The sequence below is a fragment of the Anas platyrhynchos genome, chromosome 1 (genome assembly GCF_047663525.1).
Source record: "Anas platyrhynchos isolate ZD024472 breed Pekin duck chromosome 1, IASCAAS_PekinDuck_T2T, whole genome shotgun sequence".
NCBI lineage: Eukaryota > Metazoa > Chordata > Aves > Anseriformes > Anatidae > Anas > Anas platyrhynchos.
The window spans coordinates 192,193,922-192,219,550 of NC_092587.1; the positions used below are offsets into that span (position 1 = coordinate 192,193,922).

General features: G+C 37.8%; 1 protein-coding gene and 2 long non-coding RNA genes across 4 annotated transcripts in view; all 3 read right to left on the reverse strand.

Annotated features, from left to right (window-relative positions):
- Positions 1-351: 351 nt before the first annotated feature.
- On the reverse strand, positions 352-3,283 carry LOC140001346 (uncharacterized). The gene is made up of 3 exons (XR_011806517.1): positions 3,041-3,283; positions 2,378-2,505; positions 352-488 (listed from the first exon to the last, which is right to left on the reverse strand). It is a non-coding gene; the product is annotated as an uncharacterized lncRNA (long non-coding RNA).
- A 151-nt stretch (positions 3,284-3,434) lies between these two features.
- LOC119716305 (uncharacterized) lies at positions 3,435-10,015 on the reverse strand. The gene is made up of 3 exons (XR_005264128.2): positions 9,679-10,015; positions 8,984-9,201; positions 3,435-5,819 (listed from the first exon to the last, which is right to left on the reverse strand). It is a non-coding gene; the product is annotated as an uncharacterized lncRNA (long non-coding RNA).
- A 7,052-nt stretch (positions 10,016-17,067) lies between these two features.
- The window catches only part of DYNC2H1 (dynein cytoplasmic 2 heavy chain 1), a 164,647-nt gene continuing 156,085 nt past the window's right edge, over positions 17,068-25,629 (reverse strand). For both annotated transcript variants that reach the window (XM_038175934.2, XM_038175931.2), the window contains exons 88-89: positions 21,970-22,086; positions 17,068-17,712 (exon numbers count right to left, since the gene is read on the reverse strand). In XM_038175934.2, coding sequence (XP_038031862.1) covers positions 17,554-17,712; positions 21,970-22,086 — 276 coding nt within the window. In that variant the 3' untranslated portion in view covers positions 17,068-17,553. The remainder of the gene's footprint in view (positions 17,713-21,969; positions 22,087-25,629) is intronic.

The window sequence follows — 25,629 nt, forward strand, 5'->3', positions numbered from 1 at the left end:
CTGAAACAGCTAGAGTTATATGAAGTGAGACAAATAAAAATGGTAAAATATTTTTCTATTCTGCTTCATGAGAAACTCTCACAAGTGGTTGCTTGGAAGCTGATTACTAACTGATGTAGTTCATAGGAGCAAGAAAAAGTAACAAATGATGTCAATAGACAAAGAAACAGAAATCTGTTTTCCTGCATTCTATGTCAGAGTATTCTCAGATGTGAGTGGTAACAAAATATGTATGAAAAAGGGAAAATTCAGACAGAGCAGAGGGAATAAATCTTTAGCTATGGTAATGCTCAGAATTAGTTTTTGAAAAAGTATTTGGTACCCAGTGGCTTATATTTTTCCTACCAGCCTTGTACTGTGTTGAATCCTGTTCTCAGTGCCCAGGGTGTTGACTTGGGTGCAGTGTCCGCAGCTCTGACGTGGCATGGCTGAAGGTCTGGGCTATGGGTCTGCCATCCACCACTCATGTACAGATCCTGGAGAAGCAACTTGGAAAAGCAGGGTCATGGTCAGTAAGACCTGTATGTTGGTCAAGGGGTAGCATCCTGGCTATGGGGAGGACAGGGGAACGGTGTAAGGTTCTCTGGACTGATAGCTGCAACTAGGATTTCAAGTCATATTGTGACTTGCCAGGCAAAGTGAGAGCCTTATCTGCTCCTAGGTTGGACCAGATAACTTTAATGGAAAACTCAGACATACAGATGAGAGTAATTCTATGTAAAGAAAAATACCCTGGTATTACTCATAAGTAAAAGCTTATGTTGATAGTGCAGCAAAAACACGGAAGATCAGCATTTTGCTGAGCACCAAATCCTCATGAAAACCTTAAAAGCACAGCACAAGATTTTTCAAAAGGTTCTTAATTCCACGGGATTTTTGAGCCTGAGGTATTCCTAAAAGCCCTGTTTATAATTATCAAAACATCATATACCATATTCTGAATTCTGAGGGAAAATGCTAGTGTCTATGGTTTCAGCATAACCCATTGTATTTTACACTGTCGGACATATTCATTTAGTAGCTAAATTTAAATTTTTTAGTAGGCTCCTTGTCTTTCTGAAAATATATATTCTTAAAAATTTGTTCCAGCACCCAGAACAAACGCAGTAAACTGTAGGAACAATATATTACGAAAAGAACAGGGCACGTGACCTAACAAACAGTGAATACAATCTCATATCAAAGGCCTATTTCACTGTGCAGTGCTACCTGTGCTAAAAGAGTCTGGGCAAAGAGTTTCAGATACCACAGGCTTTGGAATCTTAATCAGACAGATAATTTTTCCAGAAAAATATAAAATAAAATTTTAGTGACATTTTGGATGAAAGGTTATGCTTCATATATTCAGTTTGCCCAGATTCTGGAAGCCAAGTTCTCCAACATCAGAAGTGGGTCCCTGAAGTCCACAAAAATATATTCATGTGTCTTGAATGGAACCACGTCCCATTTACAAAACAAATTAATTCTCTTGACATATAATTTTGTCATTAGTTGATTGAAGACACTTTATTTTATGATTGGGTAACACGTAAAAGAACTGGATCAGGTTCATCCTAGACATTTCACTTAATTATTAATTATTTTGGTACTAAGTTCTTAAACATTTGCATAGCCTCTCAGACATGAAGAAATACATTCAGATTTTGAAACAGAAAATTGCTTAGAACTGAGTAACACCTTTTTTATTGCAGCTAAGTTAGTGGGACTCTTTAAAGTGTTAAAAATCTTTTGTTTTTTATTATTTCATTTCGGACTGGCTTCAATATACTTTCTTTCTCAGGAAAGCATTGAACTATCATTTTCCAATGGGAAAAAATATATATATATATATAAATTTATATATATATATAAAATATATATATATTAAAAATATATATATAAAAATATATAAAATATATATATATTATATATATATATATATATATATATATATATATATATATATATTTATATTTATATTTATATTTATATTTATATATATATATCATCACCAGTTTCTTAAACAGCCCCATGAAAAATACCCAGGCCAATAGCTTCTGCTGTTCACCGTAACCATGGCCTAGTACACAGTGCCATTTAAGATTAAATTAATACAGTGAGACATTTGATCAGCAGGTGTGAACCAGCACAATCTCCCTGAAGCCAACAGAGCTATGTTGATTCAGGCTTGCTGAGCATGTTCATGTAACTGATTTCTCAGTTTTTCCATGATCCTTTACTAGGATCCTTCTGATGGTTAATGTGAATGATGCTTCCCTAGATAGGTTTTCAAGATGGTCGTATTGGAAGACAGCTAGCAAATTCTTTGATATGAGATCTACTATAAAATCCTACATGGACTGAACAACCCACATAATGGGTCAGGCCAAAGACCCACCTCACAGTCTTCTGTCTCCAGCAACAATTATCAGCAGATTCCTTAAGATGAGAGCAAAGATGGTCCTTCAACAGAGGATTGCTTCTTTCTTGGACCTCCATGAAAACCACCCAAAGGCTTTTCCTATGCTTTCGAAATATTAAATATATTATGTTAAATTGTATGTTAAATATAATGTTAAAATAATGTTTAAAGTATTTTTATTATAATGTTTAAAAATGATTATGTATAAAACACTAAGAATTGAAAAAAAAATGCAGACAGAAAGTGTATCTGCTGTTTGTCTTTGTTTGTTTTCTGTTAAAAGGCTGGGGCCTGGCAGCAGTGGGAAAAGTTGTCTGCCAGCGCTGAAAGCTGGAACCACTGGAAAATGGAGGGGACCTTCTGCCTTGGAAATAACCAAAGATTTGTAGCTGCTGGGAACTTCTGGAGAACAAGGCAGACAAAGCAGACAGAGGACAGGGAACTTGCAACACCACCAGATATATGGCAAGCTCTGCAATGAGCAGAGGAAAGCCCAGGCCTCAGAAGCATGCCTCTGGCTTTGAAGGAAAGCCAGTTCCCGTGAGAGATCCAAAGAAAACTATGCAGTTCAATCACAAAATAATTAAGAATTTAATTCAGAGTAATTTTTGCAGAGAAATTAAGAATGACATCACCTACCTCTGAAGCAGTTCCATCTATAGTTGGGAATGAAATGTGATCTAAAATAGCTTTAAAATAAAAAGGTATTAAAAAAAAAAAAAAAAAAAAAGTAAGGTGCTTTAAAGTAAAATTGTGAAAACTAAGAAAGTATTAACCTAACAGAACTTGGCAACCTCTCCTAGTCTAATGAAACATAATAACCTCTGCTGTTACAATAATTGGTTTATCTTGTCAATGAAGGAATGAAGGAGCACTGAAATAGCCTTGTTTAACAGAATGTGAAATGTGTATGGAGGCAATTTCCTTGAATGTATGGATATCAAATTAAATAAATTAAAAAAAAAAAAAAGAAGATTAAAAAAAATAAAAAAAAAAGAGAGAGAGAGAGAGAGAGATCATTCAGATCGTTCAGAGTAAGTTGGAGATGATAAGCCAGAAAATAGCAAATTTTATTCATCAAGAGACTTTGGAAGACCATGATTTTTTAGGAAATTCTACATTATTCTACTGCACAAGTATTGTCTGTGTGGAAAGGCACAGAATTTTTCATCAAGTCAATGTTTTTACACTCCATGTTTTTACACTCCAAATTTTTTTAAATTCCATTCTTCATGGCAGCAGGCACCATGCCAGTGGCTGACTGGGTCTTCAGTAACTGCATCAGATTCAAGTAGTGAGGCACCCTCCAGCATTCCTCAAAAATCAGGGCAGATTCATTATTCAGGATTCTTCAATGACTTTATACTTTCATTTCATTTTTAGCTTTCAGTTTTTAAATCTGATTCAGTTTTACTGACAAATTTTCATTAATTTGGGAATTATCAATTTTCACTTGTTTGTTTGAAGGGTACGACCATCTTGTACTTCAGTTTAGACGGGTTTCCAGTTTCACCAGTTTGGACCTTTCCATTTCCATTCAATGTATCAGAATGCATTCAATGAGTAGCAGAATAAAATAAATTTAAACTTCTAGTTTAAGCTATTTAAAAATGAGCTTTACTGGGATTAATTACATTAGCATCACAGACACATGGCAGGGTAATTCTGCCTTGCCTGTGGCAATACAAATTTCACATCTCATCAGTTCGCTCCCAAAAGCAGCTTTGTGCTAGGAAGTGACCAGCTTGAAACCTTCAGGTCTGTTTCTTATTACTTCAGGAGTCCATCAGGAAGATCAGCCAGGATACTTTTGTTCATATTAATTCTAATAATTACTTTGTTTCTGCTCCAAGCAATCCCTAGAAGCGGGTGTGATCCAGCCTATTGTTTTTATACAAGCTGAATCACAGATGCCATGATAAAAGAAAGATCCTTCATTCTCTCCTAACACTTATTTTGGGTAGCTTTTCCCTCATTTTCACTTACCTTACTGGACAACCAATAATGGACAGCTTAGTGAAATGAATGAATGAACAAAGACGTGAATCTCCCTTCGTACTGTTAACATGTCTTTGCACCGATTATTTGACAAAGCAGCAGCATCTGCAATACAGAAATTGGTTGTTTACCTCTTAGCCACCTTTCAGGATGATTAATTATACAGTGTTTGAGGGAGAGGCACAGAGGGTACTTGGGTTAAAAGATAACCTACCCTTGGGGATGGTGTGGCTGAACATAGCAAAAACAGCCAAATTAATGCAGACTTCTCCTTGAGAAGTATGCCATTGTACTGAAGAGGGACATTAAATATTGTGGCCTGGGATTCCTGCTTTGGCAAAGAACGAGTAAGAAATTGACATCCTCAGCTGGTGGAAAATGTCACACCACCACTTTCTCCCTCCCAACCCCACCTCTACCCCCTTCTTCTTGTTATGCAACTTAGTTGTTTTTTGTTTTTTGTTTTTTTTTTTTTTTTCCAGCATCTCCTACATTTTGCAATTCCCTGCACATGCTATAAAAATAATTTTCTTGATTCCTTCAAAGAAGCTTAAAGCTTTTTTTTTCTTCTTTTTTTTCCAAAAGTTAGCAAACAGTTAATCTCAGTATCGACCTAAAATCCATGTTGGCCTTTCTTCATTTTAAAATCGTTGAGTATGCAGTTTAATTGTTATACAGTTTCAATACATTTTGTAAAAATAGTAAGATGTCTTTATAAAGGACTGTTAAAGAAAGTGAATCTTTCATTCCTCTACAACCACAACCCGCATAAATGATGGGTAAAACGGCATGTTGAGTAGTGAGTTAACAGTATATGTGAGTTCCTTGAGTTCCTTCAGGACTCTTAGATGAAGAGTATCTGGCACTAACAACTTGTTTCTTACTAATCATTTTATCCGTTTCTTTTAGAATTTCTTCTAAATTGACAGGACAATTTCACAGAATCACAGAACTGTTGAGGTAGGAAGGGACTTCTGGATCCATCTGGTCCAACCCCTGCTCAAGCAGGGACATCCAGAGCAGGCTGGCCAGTACCACATCCAGGCAGCTTATAGAAATCCCCAAGGAGGAGACCCCACAGCCCCTCTGGGCAGCCTGTGCCAGGGCTCCGTCACCCGCCCAGCACAGCAGTGCTGCCTGGTGCTCAGAGGGAGCCTCCTGGGTGCCCGGCTGTGCCCATGGCCTCCTGTCCTGGAACTGGGCACCACTGGGCAGAGTCTGGCTCTGTCCTCTCTGCACCCTCCCTTCAGGGATTTACAGACAAGGATGAGATCCCCCTGAGCCTCCTCTTCTCCAGGCTGAGCAGCCCCAGCTATCTCACAGGAGAGATGCTCCAGTCCTTTCATCATCCTGGTGGCCCTCCACTGGACTTTTCCCAGTACGTCAATGTCTCTTGAACATTTGAGTTGTATGTAATCCCCTGTAAGAAAATAAAATAAAAAAATCAGTGTGAGAGCTTCCCTTATCCTTTCTGGAATGAATACTGATTTAAAGAATTTAGTTTTGTATTGCGGTATCCTCTCCAGTATTACTTTTACACCTCAGTACTCTAATAACCCAATACTCATCTTGGCAGACATCCTGCTTCTGAAGTGTTCAGAACATTTATTTTTTTATTACTTTTTATTATTATTATTATTTTTATGCCTTAAGTGAGTAGTTCATCTAAATTGCTTTTGGCCTGCCCTGTTATGGTTTTACATTTCATTCATCCATTTATTCTGTGAACTGCTTTGTTTTCCATTGACTTACCCCTGAACTTTTTGATAGCTTATGAAGCAGCAGTAAAACTGAAGGACTTGTAGGTCATTTCTATATGGAGCACAAGGTGGAAAGAATAGAGTGGCGTTATGTTCTGTGATTTATATACTTTGCTTAGAATGATGAACATGTAACTAACCCAACACTCTTTTGTTAAGAGACAGAAGCACAGTATAATTTAGGCTGAAGTGCACCTTGGGAGATCCCCAATAGCAGGATCACCTCTGAGATCAGACCAGGTTGTTCAGCTTTTTATCCAGCCAGGTTTCCAAAATCTTCAAGGGTGGTGACTGCACAGCTTCTCTAGACAACCTGTGCCACTGCCTGACTGTCCTCATGGTGAAAGTATTTCTCCCTATACAATCGTAACAACCCTTATCCTTCATCACAAACCTCTCTCTCCTCAGGTCTGAACAAAGTGGGTTCCTTAAGCACCCTAGTGGCCTCCACTGAACTGCCTCAAGTTTTTCATTGTCTACCTTGTATTGGAGGAACTTAGAACAGTCCAGTCTTTCTTGGGCTAAGCATTCCTGTGTTTCCCCTGCAAGCTGCTGGCTTCCACCACTCCCTCTCAACAGTAAGCCATAATTTTTAGTGTCTGAATGCAGTTCCATTTCTCCCACTGCAGATTCTAAGTATCCCACAGCCTTAGCCAAAAATGGGATCTGTGAAATAGATCTGTGCCTAGGTCAGGGAAGCTAGGAGTGTGCCCTTATTACTGTGTACACATTCCCATTCCCTAGCAGTGAGCATCTGGCACTCTTGCATGCTGATTTCTACAGAAAAGAGCAAGGAACCTGGATGTTGGGTTGCCATACGGTGTAGGTGCAATCCATATGATGTGAAGGGGAGTGGGGACTGTAATTCACAATCCCTGTTTGCAGATGCTGAAAGTACAACTCCAAAAGGTCTAATGAATCAGTCAAAACAGGATGTTAGCTTCTTATTAATATCCTTGTACTGCTTTGAGAGGCAACCATGTCATTGTTTCCTGCTTTTATTTAAAAAATTTAATCATGGGTACCTAACTTTAATGTGTGACTACCAGAAATGAAGTACCTTCCCTTGACAATCCTACTGATGTGTTTGTGTTTCCCTTTTATTATCAAAGGCACAAAAACAATTAACACATTTACTTAGGGTCTTACTTGTTCCTGCTGATCATACTTCATGGAATTCTGACAACAAAGGGAATTATTTGTGTGAGAAGATGTTTCTTTAGTGCAAATGTCTTTATCAACAACAAATTATATCATTTATCCTCTCATGCCAAAAGGAAAAGTGTAATCTCTCTTCCTCAGGCAGAACCTGGGGAGGATGGTGCTTCAGGAAGCCCTGTGAAGTAAACCCTAGAGCAAGTCCTTGAGGGAAAAGCTTCTTCAACCTCTACAAAGAGGAGAAAGAAAAAAATAGAAGCAAAAAGCTGGAAAAGAAGAGATGGTCTCATAAAGGTGACACTGGAACATAATTTGCCAGCATCTGTTTTCATTTAAACTCCACTGAGAAAGTAACAGATCACACAAATCTTTATGATAGGTTTGACTTTGACTCCTTCGTATCCCTCTGTGTCTCATCCCCTCTTTGTCTTTTCTGAAGACTATTTCCCAACATCAGTGTAACCATAGGTGAAATTTTCCTTCAGAGGACATTGGCTAGATGTCCCAATGTGTCATCACTCATGTTCAAGGTGATGAACAAAAAATGTTTCTGAATGGAGGAAAACCAGGAGTGCTTTTACAAGGGACATTTCATGTTTTCCCAAGGCCTGACACAGTTCCTTCCAATGGAGAGAGCTCACAGTGAAACAATTTCAAGTACAAGTATCTACTCTTGAGTACACCTTGAAAATGCTGAAATTGGAGTAAATATAGGCTGGCTTTTGACTTCTTGTTTTCTGACATTTTCTTTGACATACAGTCTTCTCATGATTTGCAGAAATTATTTTTATAGATGCTAAATATTAGTGAGATACACAAATTGTATACCTAATTAAAGTGCTGTCTTCACAGTATAAGTGAGGTATTTGTTATTTTGTTAGAAATGTGCTGGATTCCAAGCACACTTTTAAATTCTAGTTTACTAAGTTCTCTTAGTTTTGATATGGAATTTTGTAATGAAAATCACAAAGAAAAAAATCACTGTGAAAAAATAAATTAAAAAATTGAGTGGGCAGGGGGGTAACAGTAGATTATATTGGGATTTTCACTCATCCCATCCTTAGTACCCAAAAGATGGAAGCATCACTTCAGAAACCTGCATACAAAAACTGGAAGGCTCAGTATTTTTGCACTCGTCTCACTAAAAGGTGTTTCCTGTTCTCAAGTCACAGTGTTCCTGATACCAGTAGCTTACATGCCTCCTCCCTGTTTCCAGCTATTGCACTGCAATTACAGAATCACAGAAGAGCTGAGGTTGGAAAGCACCTCATACTCAAAGCAAGGACATCCAGAGCAGGTTATCAAAGACCAGCTCGAAGCGGCTTTTGAAAGTCTCCAAGGAGGGAGACTCCAGAACCCCATAACCTCTGGACAATCTCTGCCAGTGGCTGTTCACCCTTAAGTGTAAAAAAAAAATAAAAAAATAAAAAGTATATAAAAAAATAAAAGTTTTTTATGATGTTAAATTAATTTCTATGCATTTCATTTTGTGTCCATTGCCACTTTTTCTTTCCCTGGGCACCAATGAGAAAAGCCTAGTTCCACCTGTCCCTCATCAGAAGCTGCTCAAGACTTCTTTTCTTTAGCCTGAACAGTCCCAGCTCCTGAAGCCTCTCCTCACATGTCTAGTTCCTTAGTGACCTTTATAGCCCTTCTCTGGACTCACTTCAGAGTGTGTCCATGTCTCTTTCTTGTACTTTGGAGCCCAGTGCTGGACCCAGAACTCCAGGTGTGCCTCACCAGGGCTGAGTAGAGGGGAAGGATCACCTCCCATGACCTGCTGGCAATGCTCTGTCTCATGCAGATAAGGAGGCTGTTGGTCTTCCATGCTGCAGGGGCAAATGTCTCCTCACTGTTCCTTCTTCCCATGTGGATGCTGAAGACCTGCAGAAATAGCCACAAAGAGGCCAAAGTGGACAGTCAGTGCCTTATCCACTCCCACAACCAAGGTGTCTTTCAGTACTGAGAAATTCACTTAGTGAAACACTTCTTTTTTATTTCTACAAAGAACTACATCACAACTAAGTATAAGCATTTTTTAAGACACAGCTGCTTATTCAGCAGTGCTGATAAGAAAATTTCCTTTGGAACAGGCTGTTGATGTAATGTTATGTATCCTATAAATTGTCTTTACCTTCCAAACCCCAACTTTGTTTGACTCTCTCTTACGAGGGTCTATGCCACAGTACCATCTAGTGGTAGGCGTTGATATGACCTTACCCATAACAAAAAAAAAAAAAAAAAAAAAAAAAAAAAAAGCCCTTAACTATTGACATTTCTTGGCAATCTCAGTAGAGAGATAATAGGAAACATCTTCTGCCTGGAAATAGTACCATGTGAGATAGTGTGAAAAGAACTCACCTTGTCAGTGAGTGAGATGAGTTAGAGAGCCATGACGATCAAATTACCTATCCAGTAGATTTCATAAGCACAATTACTAATTACTTTTCTTCAAGATGACCTGTTAAGATTCTTCTTTGCTGATCTGAAAAATATACACAAAATTAAGTCAATCTAACAGTAGATATAGATATGAGGAACAACTCTGAGATTCCTTGTCACAGGACAACCTGGGGGGCTTGCTTTCTCCTGAGATGAAAAGCCAGTAGCACTTCTGACATACTCATATTTAGAAACAGCTCTGTTAGAGAACTTATATACCTGATACTCATCTTAGGCATCTGGATATTGCTATTTAGGTAACGTCCTTTACAGGATCATCAACTTAGAATGAATGAAAGTATGTTTACTCTGTGCTCAAATTATATGTGCTTTCAGTTAACTTATGTATTGAATGAGAACACGGATGGTTTTGATTACCAAAAGTATAATAGCAATGTAATGTAACACCACTTGAGTACACATTTTTTGTATTGACTAGACTCTTAAAATAGCATCTTCATACCTAGAGTGCCATTCTAGGATCAGACTGCAAAGCTTTCATGAAATTCTGCAGCAATTCCTTACATGTTATTGTGCTGAGGAGAGGAGAGGAGAGGAGAGGAGAGGAGAGGAGAGGAGAGGAGAGGAGAGGAGAGGAGAGGAGAGGAGAGGAGAGGAGAGGAGAGGAGAGGAGAGGAGAGGAGAGGAGAGGAGAGGAGAGGAGAGGAGAGGAGAGGAGAGGAGAGGAGAGGAGAGGAGAGGAGAGGAGAGGAGAGGAGAGGAGAGGAGAGGAGAGGAGAGGAGAGGAGAGGAGAGGAGAGGAGAGGAGAGGAGAGGAGAGGAGAGGAGAGGACAATTCATTGGTATTTAAATCTGTAACCTAGGAACTATTCCTCAGGCAAACTGCCGTCCATGCAAACAGTAGTCATTGTAAGGCATTATTTAAGGAATCTCCCTCCTTGGAGATCTTCAAAATCTGCCTGGACATGGTCCTGGGCAGCCTGCTCTGGGTGTCCCTGCTTGAGCAGGGGTGGGACCAGATGGACTCAGAGGTCCCTTCCAGCTTCACCATTCTGTGACTCAGTGATTGTCATGAAGCTGTTCAAATAAGTAACACAGATTTTATTCCTCTAAAACACATTAGTGAAAAGGCTTTCTATATCAAACCTACTGAAAGTGAAAAATAAAAGGTTCTGTTGCTTTTTAAGCATCTTACATAGAGGTCATGAGAATTAGAAACAAAAACCCCAGACTTTCAAGAGAGGCATTCCGTGAAGTACATCAGTTGAGTTCTGCTATAAGCAATTTCCGTGGCTAAAATGAAACGAGGACACAGGAAGCAGCGCTGAGCTGAGGCCTCACACACAGTAGTCCATGAGCTGAGGTGAAAAAGGATAAAACTGGCTGAGTTTCCAAGAAAGTTATTTACACATGATGAAGTCAAGCACAGTCATGATGTTGTACCCCTCAGAGGAGAATGTAGCTTAAGGACTCATAGAGGGTGAGCTTATTTTGTCAGCTGTGACTCAGACTTTGTCTTCAGACTCTTCTATACCTATTTTCTCTTTCACAGCTTTTGTTTTCAAATGATTACAAAATGTAAAAATTAAAAGGATTCAAATATAAATGTAAAACTTCACATAAGGATTTCTAGCCCTAATTAAGCCTGCATATTTTTAGTATGGCAACCAGTATTATGTATATTTTATGTAAACCCACTTTTGTTGCTGAAAGATGCTACATCAGTTTAAGAGGTCATAAAATGATTCATAAGTGATCCTTTTGAGCATAGTTCATTTTTTTCCCTCCAGCTCTAATCATTATATTGCTGTTTTGGGAGAAATTGCTGCTCTTCTGAACACTGTTCTCTGAAAGCTGAAATAAGGAAATAGGAGGGAACAGCTATTTTGCATGATCGTTTCTATTTGTACTTGGCATAACTTACATAACTTCCCTTCCACAGCAGTTTTTAGATTTCAGTGAAAATCTAAAAATATTCTGGAAAAAAAATCTTAAATCAACCTTAGCACTACAGCAATTTGAGGTATTCTATCGTAACCATAGGTCACTCACTTGATAAAATTAGCATGCATGCCATTAACCAGGCAATCCACTCAATTACTTTTCTGTTTCTGAAACCTTTCACTGGGAGTTCAGTATCTAACGTTAAGACTTACAGGCTGTGAAAAGAATTACAAAAAGTAAGTATTTTTCATCTTTTGTAAACTACAGAGAATTTGAGAACAGCTAAAATGTGCTTCTTGTTTCTGAGAAGCAGTTTATCTCAAACAACAACAAGAAAAAAAGACTAGAGTTTGACTCTTCAACAAATGTGCCTTCTGTTTGGGAACATAGCGTGCCCTGTGACAGTAGACTTGTTGTTAACTTGCTAAGTGCACCAAACAGCTTGTCTTCTGACAGATGACAGCACCAATACTTGACAAACACTTGACTGCTATGAAGTGTAAAAGGAGGAAACTGTTTCCTTTTAAATATAAGAGAAATAAATTTGTAATATATGTGTGTATTTTTAAAGCAATATTACAGCAGAATCTTCATTATTTTCACAGATTTTGTATTTACTCGATGAAGGCTTCTTCACTTTGCATTTTGTAACTTTGATTCCTAATGGTAACAATTTGCATTTACTTAAGATATGCCTCTATTTCAAGTCTTCAAAAGAGGGTGTTTGCAGAGCAGAAATTTGTGTTTTCTGAGATCTCTCTATTTTAGGCTTACAAGTTCCTTTACCCTTGAAACTGAAAAGCAGCAGGCTAGTGGGAACACTAGCGAGACCATTAAGGCTTTTCTGATGTTTTTATTTCTTATGTTTCCTGACTCATATTTCTGACTGGCCTGTGTTTCTGATCCAGGTGCACTTTGGCACTCATAAATATTCCACAGTTCTGTCTTTTACTACCAAAAATGCAATCCCTCTCACTTAGTAGCTATAGCTACCTAAAGTATCTTTCATTTAGACTACAACATTGTGTAGAAAGAAAGCACATCATACGATCTTTACAGAAAATAAATATCAAAGAACACTTGATAAATAATCTCTTTTTCCTCCTTAGGTCACCTGGGAGACATCCCAAACATCAGGATTATGTCTAGAGTACTGCAAATGAAATCAGTGAATTAGTCGAAATAGATATAAAACCTACTGCTTAATACACTGTAACTGTATGATCTTGAAAACATACAGGTCTAATTTATTTATTTTTTCTGTGATGATAATATCACAAAAAATTTACTAGATTTCAAGCTGCCAGACTATCTTGAGATTTACTTAACTCAGCATTTTGTCCTGTACTAAAAAATGACACATCAAAGAATGAAATAAAAAAGCATCTAATAAGAGAAAGTCTTTTCTACTTGTAACACCAGCCTGTCAAGATGAGCTCCCAAAGGACTTCTATCCAAATAAAAATAGAATTCAGGGATTTAGCCATAGCTAAGCATTAGAATCATAGAATGGTTTGGGTTGGAAGGGAACTAACAAGCTAGAGCAGTAAGAAACAAAAAACAACCAACCAAACTAAACTAAATAAACCTTTCTCCCAATCCACCCTCTTCCACCTCCTCCCCCCAAGCAGCACATGGGAGCAGCACAGGAGAACGGCAATGGGGGCTGCGGTCAGTCCATGGCGCTTCCGTCTCTGCTGCTTCCTCATGGTCCCTCTCTGCCCCTGCTCCCCGTGGGGTCCCTCCCATGGATGCCGTCCTTCCCGAACTGAGCCTGCGGGGGCTGCCCACAGGCTGCAGCTCTTCAGGAACTGCTCCCACACGGCTTGTCCCACGGGGTCCATCCCCCAGGAGCAAACTGCTCCAGCACGGGTCCCCCACGGGTGGGCGGCAGCTCCCCCCAGACCCCCTGCTCCTGCGGGGGCTCCTCTCCACGGGCTGCAGCTCCGGCCCAGGGCCTGCTCCTGCGGGGGCTCTCCATGGGCCGCAGCCTCCTCCAGGCCACATCCACCTGCTCCACCGGGGGCTCCTCCACCCATGGGGGGGCTGCAGCGTGGAGATCTGCTCCATGTGGGACCCATGGGCTGCAGGGGGACAGCCTGCTCCACCAGGGGCCTCTCCACGGGCCGCAGGGGAACTTGTGCTGCCTTGTGCCTGGAGCACCTCCTGCCCTCCTGCTGCACTCACCTTGGGGGCTGCATGGATGGTTCTCACTCCTCACTCCCTCAGCTGCAGGTTTTTTTTCCCTTTCTTCAATCTGCTCTTTCAGAGGCTCATACATCATCACGTATTGGCTCAGCTCTAGCCAGCAGCAGGTCCCTTTGAAGCCAGCTGAAACTGGCCCTTATCTAACATCTACCAGCTGCTGGATTCTTCTCACAGAAGCCACCCTTGCCACCCTCCAGTAACAAAACCTTGCTACATGACCCAGCGCAACATCCACCCTCTAGTTTTTGTTCTCTTCCCCTTTACCAATACTGTAACCCCATAGTAGAAGGCCACCAGGTTTGCCAGGCACAATCTGCCTTTAGTGAAGCTATGTTGGCTGCCACCAGTCACCTCCTTATTTTTTGGTTCCTTGGCATGGTTTCCAGGAGGATCTGCACCGTGATCTTTCCAGGCACAGAGGTGGGACTGACTGGCCTGTAGTACCCGGGTTTTCCTTTTTTTTTTTTTTTTTTCCACCTTTTAAACAGTGGGGGTTGTGTTTCCACTTTTTCCAGTCTGTTGAGAACTTCACTGGAGTGCCCCAACTTCTCGAATATGATGGACAGCAGTTTAGCAGCTTGTTGTGGTTTAACCCAGTAGGCAGCCCAGCACCACATAGCCACACTCCCTCCCCACCAGTGGGATGGGGGACAGAATTGGGAGGAAAAAAATAATAATAATAAAAGTAAAAGCTCATGGGTTGAGATAAAGACAGTTTAATAGTACAGAAAAAGAACTGGATGATGATGATGATGATGACAATAGGCTGTACAAAGCAAGGGATGCACAATGCAAATGCTTACCACCTGCTGGCCGATGCCCATCCTATCCCAGAGGAGTGGTCCTCCGCAGCCTGGCCAGCCACACTATATTAATTGTTTAGCATGATGCCATGTGGTATGGGGCATCCCTTTGGCCAGTTTGGGTCAGCTCCTGGCTGTGTCCCCTCCCAGCTCCCTGTGCACCCCCAAGTACCTCACTGGCAGGGCAGCACCAGGAGCTGAACAGTCCTTGGTTCTGTGTGGGCACTGCTCTGTAACAACTGAAACATCCCTGTGTCATCAGCATTATTCTCATATTAAATCCAAAACACAGCACCATGCTAGCTACCAGGAGGAAAAATGACTCTATCCTAGCCAAAACCAGGATACAACTTAATCCGCCAGTTCCCTCATGACCCTCGGATGCATCTCATCAGGTCCTGTGAACTTGTGCACCTTCAGGTGCCTTAGACAGTCTTGAACCTGATCTTCTCCTACACCATGCAGTTCTTCAATCTCCCAGTCCCTGCCTTTGCCTTCTGTGACTTAGACAGTGTGTCTACATTAAGAATTTATCTCCTGTCACTCACGGAAAGACTCAGAATGAGCATAAGCAAGTAAACAGTTTGTTTAGGTAATATCAAAGAGCTCAAAAACAAGATGTGAAGAAATCAAAAGGAGATTTAATCAAGGTGACTAACAGTATTTTCTGCTCACAGAAAGAGGTCACTGACAGAAGGGCATTGATGATTGTCTCTGAAAAGTCTTGGTGTGAGCTGAGAAACATTCTGTAGTTCTAAATCTTGTGCAGTAGGTGCTCATAGATATAACAGGTAAAGAGCAGGCCAGTTCTAAGGAGGTAGGATACTGGTCAGTTAACGGCAAGAAACTCAATTAGTTTGTCATCACAAAATATAAATAGTGTGGTAGGCCTAGAAGAGCTTCTTTTCTATCTGCTTTATGTGACAGGATCAGTTATCTATATACTAATAAAAGTTTTCCTGACTAAATATATAAAACAAGGAGACTTGAAACAAGCGTGTCTAAATAACATGTACAGCTGCATATAGGAATAATAATAATAATTCCCCAGAATATCCTACTGATGTTTTTCTTTCAGGGTTTCTACATCCCACCACAGTATATTTTCTTTCCTATAACAAGCAAGAGAGGTTATCAAAACCACCTACTACATTTCTGATCTCCACTTTCTCTGCTAGGTAGCTTAAATCATTGACTTTTATTTTCCAGACATCTTTGCCATATGTTAGGTAGTTATCTGAATAGCAGTATTTCTCAATCTGTAAAAAAACAAACAAACAAACAAAACAAAACAAAACAAAAACAAACAAACAAACAAAAAAAAAAACACTAGCAACAGCCAATAGATCCTCAGCTTTAAGTGAATTGAAAGCACAGTCTCCCTCACTAAAACTTATTTCCTCTCCCAGTGATGTTTTACCAAGAAAACTTAGTACGACAGAATTTTCGGGGCAGGTACACGCTCCAAAAAATAGAGTGATTTCTGATCTGTTGGAAACATCATCATTTTTTTCCAAAATTTTCTTAACAGACAAGTATTTTCTAAATTTGCTACATTTTATTCTTCATATTCAATTTATCTATATTCAATAATCAAAAGAATTATCTGAAAAGCTGCAAGGAAATCTATTCTGTTGTTAGATTGGATTAAATTTTAGAAATGTATGTGCACTTGTAACAAATTATTTTAGAACATCTTTTTATTTGGAGGAGAGTTAAATTGGGCATCAGATTAATTGATCTTCAATTAGGAGAAAAAAGACCAAATTTAAGGGAAAAACAATAGAATAGACAGAGAAAAAGACTTTCTTTGGGAAGCTAACCTGGACATACAGCCAACTCTTTCACTGCCTTCCTTCTCCCTCCTTCAAACCACTAGTGAAAGATAGCATGCAAGTGAAATACAGTTTTAATTTAAATGCTACATAAAAAACAAAATACAAAATCAGAAGTGTCAGAGCCAAGACATATATTTTGTTTTCCAAGCAAAATAAAAAAGTGTTTTCATGTTATTGCCTTCCAAAAGTATCTTCATGAAATCATTCTGTAGCTGCAGTTAAAAATTAGACACCTTCTATTCTTATGTTGAGACTTTACCATTCTTCAGGGGTCTTTCACATCACAAACCAAGAGCATGATTATATCCCTCTGTTAATCACCTAACAACTGAGTGAAAACCTCTTTTGATCATCGATGGCATTGCCTAACTTGTTAATTTATGTGCACATTCTTACTGGAACTTAGTGCAGTTTCATAAAACGATTTTTTTTTTTTCAATAACTCCTAGATAACACCCATGATGATAATCTGAGTCTGTAACTTCACATAAAGTTTATGAAGCCTCTGTTATTTACTACCAACACAAAGAAATAGCATTAGAAGTAAAACACCATTAAAACAGAATGAAATATTTATTCTCATTTTTATATTCAAGTAAAACATTCAATTTCAATTAGAACAGGTAAGTTTTATCATATGCTTTTATTAAATGGGGTTTAAGAATTATTACAGGTTGGTAAGAATAATAACAGTTCAGAAAGTATCATGAAAAAATGATCAAAAACACTGGCTTTGCATTTATATAAAATATTTATGGGACTGTACCGGGTAAAACAGTGCAGATTACAACAATTCTGAGAAAGAAATACATTACATTGCAGTCTAAAGAAATAAACCAAATTAACAGCTTGCTTAGTAGTGCTGTTTTAATATTTACAATATCTCATAAAGATACAATGACATTCCATTCAAGTAGAGTTTTATGAACTGTTGCTTTAAAAATCTATAAGCAATGTAACTAAAGGATTTTTTTAAAAACAAACAACTGAAATGTTTAAACAATTCTTAACTTCAAGAGTTACTTTAATGCATATTCAGATTACTGATTTTTTAAGAATAAAGCAGCTCCACATTGAATCCACCTGTCTTGGTTTCCTCCACAAGGTACATCAATATTTGTCACCACACGGTCTCTCTCCATGCTAGTGTAGACTGGTAAAGTTATACATTCCTCAGGAGAATATGGACCGTATGCATCCTGTCAATAAACCAGCACTTAGTTATCACTTGGAGAACAAAACATGAGAAAAGAGTAATTTTCAGTGATGTGGTATCCAAAGTTGGATCCTAAGATAAAGTCTAGACACAGCAGCCTTTGATACACAACCCTTGGTCCAGGCTACAAAGGAGAAGGATTATTAACAAAGCAGAGACTAGAAAATTCACTAGACTACTCTGTAACTAAGCCTCTTAAGTTTGCTCTCCAGTTCATTAAACTGAAAACAGAAGAATGTATCTAACAGGAGTGATATTTTAAATTGCATATCAAAATCTTCATTCAGCCAAAAATAAAAAATAAAAGAAAAATTACATGTCATAAGCTTCTGCAAAGCAGAGACAAGGGAACAGTTTCCAGGGGGTAGAAGCTGCTCAGCAGCACCAGTGCTGTACTGCCGGGGCAGTTCTGGGGCACCAGTGGTCTTGGCAAGCCCTGCTGCTCCTCCTGCAATGCAGCCCCAGGTGTGATCTACACCTAAGCTACTTCAAGTGGGATACTTCAAGAGCTGCACCAAAAAAATCTTAAGCCAGTCTTCCCAAGCTACCTTCCGTGTTTAAAAATGATTTTTAAAAAAAAATAATCCACATAAAAAGAAATTATCATCTGATACAGAGCTACTGTACCTTACATCAGAGCCTCAGAGGGAAACTAAAAGTATTAACCACGATTCAGTCAGACAAGGACTTTAAATAAAAATAAAAAGCACCAATTCCCCAATCCTTTCCATATAATTTTTGCTCTTCAAGACACAGATGCATGTGTAGAAATTTCTCTCTTTTTTTTTTTTAATTCCTTTCATACCAACACTGATCACAGTTGCAGCTGGGGTTCTTTGGCACTTCTGGGGAACAGGTTGTATCCATTAAGTGACTAAACAGGAAATTTTCAAGTTAAATTTAAGCATTCAGATTTGAACATTTTGGCTGAGTTCATTTATAATTTTGTATTCTCCTGTGCATGTACTTTACTACTGCACAGTATTAACAGCACTGCTGCTACAGAGACTACAGCTATGCTGTAAACACTACTTTTGGAAGGACATCAGTTGGAGCCACAGTGTTACCTCTCAGTCTGTACCCTGATACTGCACTCCTGAGAACAATTCCAGTTCCTCTCCACTTTCTGTACTACGAAGTGTGTGCACCTTGGACGTAATTTCCTCCTCAGGCTTTGCATAGGTCATTGTACCTCTGCATGATTATAGAACTGAGTTCAAAGACTGACTAGACTTCCTACAGCATGTAACTCAGGTTTCAACCCATCATGCACTTATTTTGTATAAGTAATGCAAGGTTTCATTCAATTCATATATATTAAGCATGTTTTCCTCAACAATCAAGATTTCCCTTCTTGTCAACAGGAAATTGTGAAAATGTTTTCAAGAATCGATCAATAAAGTAGCACATGTCTCATAAAGGAATCTGACATAAAAATTAGTTGCTTTTTTTAATGCAAATTACATCAAATGCAAGTTAGTTAAGCTCTATTATTAGAAAATAACTAGAAACAGAAAAAGGAGACATGCAAACAATGACTGTTTCGAGCACTTTGCCTTGCATGTTAAGTGTTAAGCCATTTCTGAAGGGTTTTGTTGTTCCTTTTGAAAATCAAGTTCCCTTGTCTTTTGAACACTAGTGTTTAAAACCTTACCACATTTATCCCTTGGTTAACACTACAGAGAAAGACAAAATACTGGCAAATTTGAGAAGAAAATGTCAGCCAGAGAATGGTCTTTAAGTACAGCCAAAGCTGGGAAGCCCGAAGTTGGCAAGACTTCTTTTTACACCCTTTTTGTGTTGAAGTAGCTGCTCACACGCTTTTCTCAATTCCACTGATGTTTTACAGAATCACATTATTTGAGGGTTAAAGCCATTCTGTGAAAGGCTTTATGAACCACAAATCCATATGTCCTTTCCTTACATACACTCCAAAATGTGCTTTGTCTAGACTGCCTCACACATTTTTATCCTATTTAGTCCATTACAGCTTGGGATCAATCCATGAATTAAAACCAGAAAAGGCCCTCACAATTTAATAAGTATTATGTTATTGCTTAAAATACTCCGTTTTTAACATTTTAGCATTTTGAGCCTTTTTCTGGAGAGGTATATCAGAGAAATCCTGCAGACCATTATTTTTATTTTATTATTTCAGACAGTTCACATTGTTTTAGTTTGGTTGAAAATGATCTGAAAGTGTTGCTTTATAAATACACAGATTTTTGCTCACTAGATTCCATAAGAGAATTCCATATGGGGAACAAACCATAAGATAGCATGTTCTACTTCATACTCTTCTCCTATGGAGAGGATAATGAGATCAGGGGAAGTACAGAATGATGCCCCAGATCTACCTTTCTGTTTGAAAGCATGATGTTTGATCATGGTCAATTCCTACTGCGAAGCCTATAGCAAAACAACTAAAGGGCATAGAAATCAGAAATACTTTCCTTAGAGACACATTATATTTAAAATCCGGGCAGTTGACAAGTATTGGCTTCTGTTGTAAAAAAAAAAAAATCAAACATTTTTTTCCAACACAAAAACTTCAGCTGCTATTCTTTTCAAGTATGAAGTACATTGGAAGCAGCATCATTCTCTAATTACTGATCTCACTTGTACATCGTTACAGGCAGATCTCTGTTACTGCCACATAATACCTTTGAAGTCTGAAGAATATTGACTTTTATTCAGAAAAACACTTTAGGAATCTGTTTTATCTCTAACAGAAGCTAAATGCTTTTCAAAAAAAAAAAAAAAGATAGGGTTACTTATAATCCTCATCTTCAGTGAGCATAAGATAAACATTTGCTGTTACCACTTAAAGTATATTGCCATCTTCTCCCTCCCATCACTGAGTCAGGTTGCTGGTTTTTGTCTGTGTGTGTTTCTTTTTTTAAAAAAAAAACAAAACAAAACAAACAACAAAAAAAAAATCCAGTCTTTGCCATCAAAGCTGGAAGCAGTAATGCAGACGTTGGCTAGTATCTACTTGTGTGTTCTCAGGCTAAATCTTGACTGTTATACTTCCAATGCTGTACTAGCAAGGAATGCCGTGTTTACAGTGCTGGAAATAACAGTGAGAACAAAAAAAAAAAATAATTGTAGAGATACAGCAGTGTACTAGCAATGGAGCTCCCTACATATCTATTACTAGATACTATAAATCTCAATATCATCATCATTTTTTTTTTTATAATTACCAAGCTAATTCTAACTGAAAAGTCAACTACTGGAGTCCAGTGAGCTTTTTTATTTAACATTCTGACCAAACCTAGCATTATCATCTAATGAGATTCATCCCAGGTACTTTATGATAGAATGAACTTCCTGTGATGCCCGTCTTTTTCTGAGACCAAACAGGAGCCTAAGGTAACTAAGTCACATGGGTAAGTAACTTTTACACAGTTGTGTGGGTGAGGGAGCCCTGGCACAAGTTGCCCAGAGAGGCTGCAGGGTCCCCTCCTTGGAGATCATCAAAATCTGCCTGGACATGGTCCTGGGCAACCTGCTCTGGGTGTCCCTGATGGCGCAGGGGTTGGAACAGAAGGCCTCCAGAGGTCCCTTCCCACCTCAACCATTCTGTGATTCTCTAAGTATAGATGAGATGAATTCTACAAAAAGTTTTCTTTTAAGAATGTAAGTATATGAAATTGTAATGCTATATATTCTTGAAGAAGTTCTACATAACTTTTTCCTTTATTTATTGAAGACTGCTATTATAATTAGAGAATAGAAGCAGTAACAACTTTTACTGTTTGGATTGCTTAATTTTCATCTTACATAGTCCTCCAAGTGTTTGCATTTTTTTATATCAGTGTAAACAGGGGAAAGGCTTTCTTTGGTTACAGACCACATTCTGTTCTCTGACTCTTTATTGCTGTTATGTCTTAGTACTATGTTTAAAATGCTAAGAAAATATACTCTACCTAGATATACTCTCCCAAACTCACGTATACATTTAGTAAATACATTTTTGAAAATGTTAAAATTCTTTAAAAAGAAAAAAGTATGACTGAAATAAAGTTTTGTTTTAATCTGCACAATAAAAATAAAAAATATTGACAAAGTGGTAATAAGTTCTTGTTTTACATAAAAGAAGTAACTTATTAAATATACAGATTTTTATTTTAGGATGAGGGAAAAAACAGGTCAGCAATGTCATTCTAAAAAGCTACTACACAGAGAAAAGCAAATTATGGGTCTTGAAAGTTTAGGGCTTTTAATAATTTAGTACCTGTGGAATCCAGGCCATGTAACAAGGGAGAACAGATGACACACTGGGAGAATCATGCAGATTTTCTGAAAGTCGATTTCCATCGAAACTGCAGCCTTCCATTTGTAAGCCACTGATCTGCCATGGAAATATGAAATATTGAAACATATATAAAAGACTTGAAACGTTAGTAATGATTACACTGTGCTTCAATAAACAACAATCCTTTTTACTGTGACCAAATTTTTAAATAACAGGAAGGCAATTATTGTAACGTCATGTGTGAGAATAGGAAACATGATTTAAAGGCTCAATCTGCATCATGCTTCGGTGTGAACTTCCTCTGATTTGGATTCACATTCTTTGAAATGCTAGAGAAAAATACCTGTAAATGTCATCACTTATGAAACTGCAGTAGCCTGGCATTAGATTAATGGAAATATGATAGCAACAGCCAAGTCCACAATTATTACCATGTTAAGAATAAGAAAAGAACAATCACTGAAATAAGCATGACTTCCTGCTTGGAAGTCTGAGCACAGCTTTCAAAGAATGCAATGAACTATTGCACAGTTTTGCAGAGGGAAATAAATAATATTCAAATAATATGAGAGAAAATGTTATTTATTACAATTCAAGATTTCTTAGTTAAAGCATTAATTGAAAAAAAGAAATAATTAAGAAACATTTATATAAGTAACTGTGCAATGCTTTAAATGTAACATATTTTAAAGATTTTAAAGTGCTTACTTTTAATAAACAAGTATTTTCAGACTCTGAACTAATTCTTTTTTTTTTTTTTAACTGAAGTCCTGAATAAATTAATGACAATGATATCTATTTTGGATTTCTTAAAAAAAATAAACAAAAAAACCATACCTGTTCACCATTTTATTTTGCTAGTACAAATAATAATAGTTTGCCAGTATAAATAACAGTAATAATCATTTTGGCCTGCTAATGTGGTAACTTCAATTTTAGTACTAGTAAGATTTAACTCAGTAATAACTTTCATGCAGCTTTTCAAAAAGCTAAACCTAAAACTAGAGCATATGTCTAATGGAACCTACATCTGAAAATTGCTTGTCTTTTGTAATATCATATTAAAGTCCTGTATTAAATACAATAAAAAATAAAAAATAAAAATGAAGCAGGCTTTCACCAAATACAACGATCATGAAGTGGTGCTGGAACTAGGCTATACAATGCTATTGGAAACTGGATGAGTCACTGTATAACCAAAACAACAGACAAGAAATAGAGAAAACTATCATTTTCTAATCCATTTTCCCCTGCTAGAATTTTTAGAAGTGTACATGGCACAGATGTGTGATGTTACAATGAAAGCCAGGAGTAGACAAGATGCAGTGAAAATACTTTAGTTAGGTAACTACGGTGTTCTAAAATTATTTATTCGACACAGAAATTGCAGATAAACAGTAATACAATGAGGGTTAACTGTCATGCTTCAAAGGCAATGTCTTCCTCCCAAGTGATGGGTGTTATTTCTTGGTTTTGTTTTATGTCAATACTCTACTAACTGTACAGTAACTAAGAATACATTCTGCATTTTTAATAAATAGTTGTTCTCTTGATGGTAGTTAGACTAATGCAGTCTTTACTTCAGAAACTTGCTTCTTTAAACTTGTGTTTTAACTCTGGGCCGAGGGCTCTTCCTTACAATGTACAGGATATATACACATGTATATACATATTCTAACATTTGCAAATGCATTTAAAAAAGCAATAGGAAAAAAAGCTTTGTTTGGTCCTTGGGCAAGATAGTGACTGCAGTAACATCCTTTGAAGTAACATGCGCTACACACGGAATAAGATTCACAGTAAAGCTTTCAAAACTGTGGCAAACCTGACTCTTAAGAATCACAAGAGGCAAGCCCACAGCAGTATGACTTCTTCTCTATCTTCATTAACTTCTACGAGTGTTATAACAAGGCCTCACTGAAATGAATTCAATTTTTCAGACATTCTGTTTGGAACTGCAAAAACATTTTTTCCTCCCTTCAACCTCTTGTCAAAAGCTTAAGATCTTTTCTTCTTCGTGAAAGTGTGACTCTCCTCTCCCTTCTCCTGCCAAGTTCCTTGTGACCTTTCCTTTGAATCTTCCCTAAGATTTTCAGGTCTGTCACTTTTAAGGTAGTGTTAACATTTGGTATTTTGTACCATTTCCTTTCAAAATCAAAACCTCTCCACGCAGAAAGGCTGGAAAAGGCTGCCTTTATCTAGAAAAAAAGGCAGTTTGGGTGTCAATAGTCTTTAATGATAGCCTATGTACATTCCAGTACAACCTCTTCTGTGTTGCAAGGACAAAGAACATGAAGGAAAACATTATAAAGGCACAAAAGGAACAATATTGTACTAATGATTATACTGAGATTTGCCACAGACTTCTTCCTACTGCTCCCTGTTGTTAACCTTGATACCTAAGGCCTCACTTTATCATATGCACAATTCCTAGAATACGCTTTATCTAACTACACTTCTGATTGACTGCTTTCAAAGCACTTATTTATCCCTATCATAAAAGTATTAGAAAGATTCATCTCTCATGTTTTTTCTTTCTGTCCTTCATGCATTCTGCAGGAAGTTTGGTTATGGACGTTAGTTTGATAAATATGTGTGTTTGGCAGTTATTGAGGGAAGAATGGTCTGATGAAGAGGTTTTACAATTTATTGTTAGTGTGTTCAAAGGTCTGGTCATCCTGAACATCTCTAAAAGAGATTTCTGTAGAATTGGGTCGCCTATTGAAAAATCTCTTTCTGTAGCACACACATTTCTTCTCTTGATATTGGCAGTTCCTTTGACATTGTAGTTATGTAAAATAACACAGCTTGATCTCTTGGAAAGTTTCAACCAATCATAGAAACTCCTTTGAAGCTGAAGACCAAAACTTTGACTTTGATTCAATATTAAAAGCTATCGGAAAGAAAAAATACTGGAACAATGCATTTTCAGATACCGGTTGGCTGAGTACACCCATAGTCACGTTCCCTTTTCTATGATAAATGGTGTAGAGAAACTACAACTACTATGAAGTACCTGGATTTCGCAGTATCTACAATTAGCATGCGTAGTATTTTTGCAGTCCAGTTTGGAGCAATGGCTTAGAGTTGACCATGATTTTAAAAGTTTTAATTCTCAAAAAGATAACGTAATTGGCATTTGCAACTATTAGTGCTAGTTTAGTTTTGAATCAGGCTGTTACATGAAACAGATAATTCTTTAAAATACATTTGTAGAAAGTGTGCTGATACAAAGTTTCAAAAACTTCAAATTCCACAAAATTATTTTTTTCCTTAATATTTAATGCCGCAAATTCCCATGAAATTATACAGACTACTGCAGAGTTCAGGAAGTCATATTTTTAGTCCATTACCTCTCCAGGCTTGTATCATGAATTTCCTGATATTCCAGATGGAGGTATACTGTAAAAAAAGACCTCTCAGGAAGCCCTGTAATAGTATTTCTGACAATTGCTAAGAGCACAGCTTTGATATTAATGCTGATGTTATGTATTTGAATATGGTATTCTCACAACGCATTTTTGTTTTTCATTATTTATATTAATCCATATCCGAGCTCCTAGCATTTACTACCCAGAAAGTCTTTTATCATGTGTCTTTTTTCTTTCATTTTTTTTCACAATGACAGAAAATGAGATT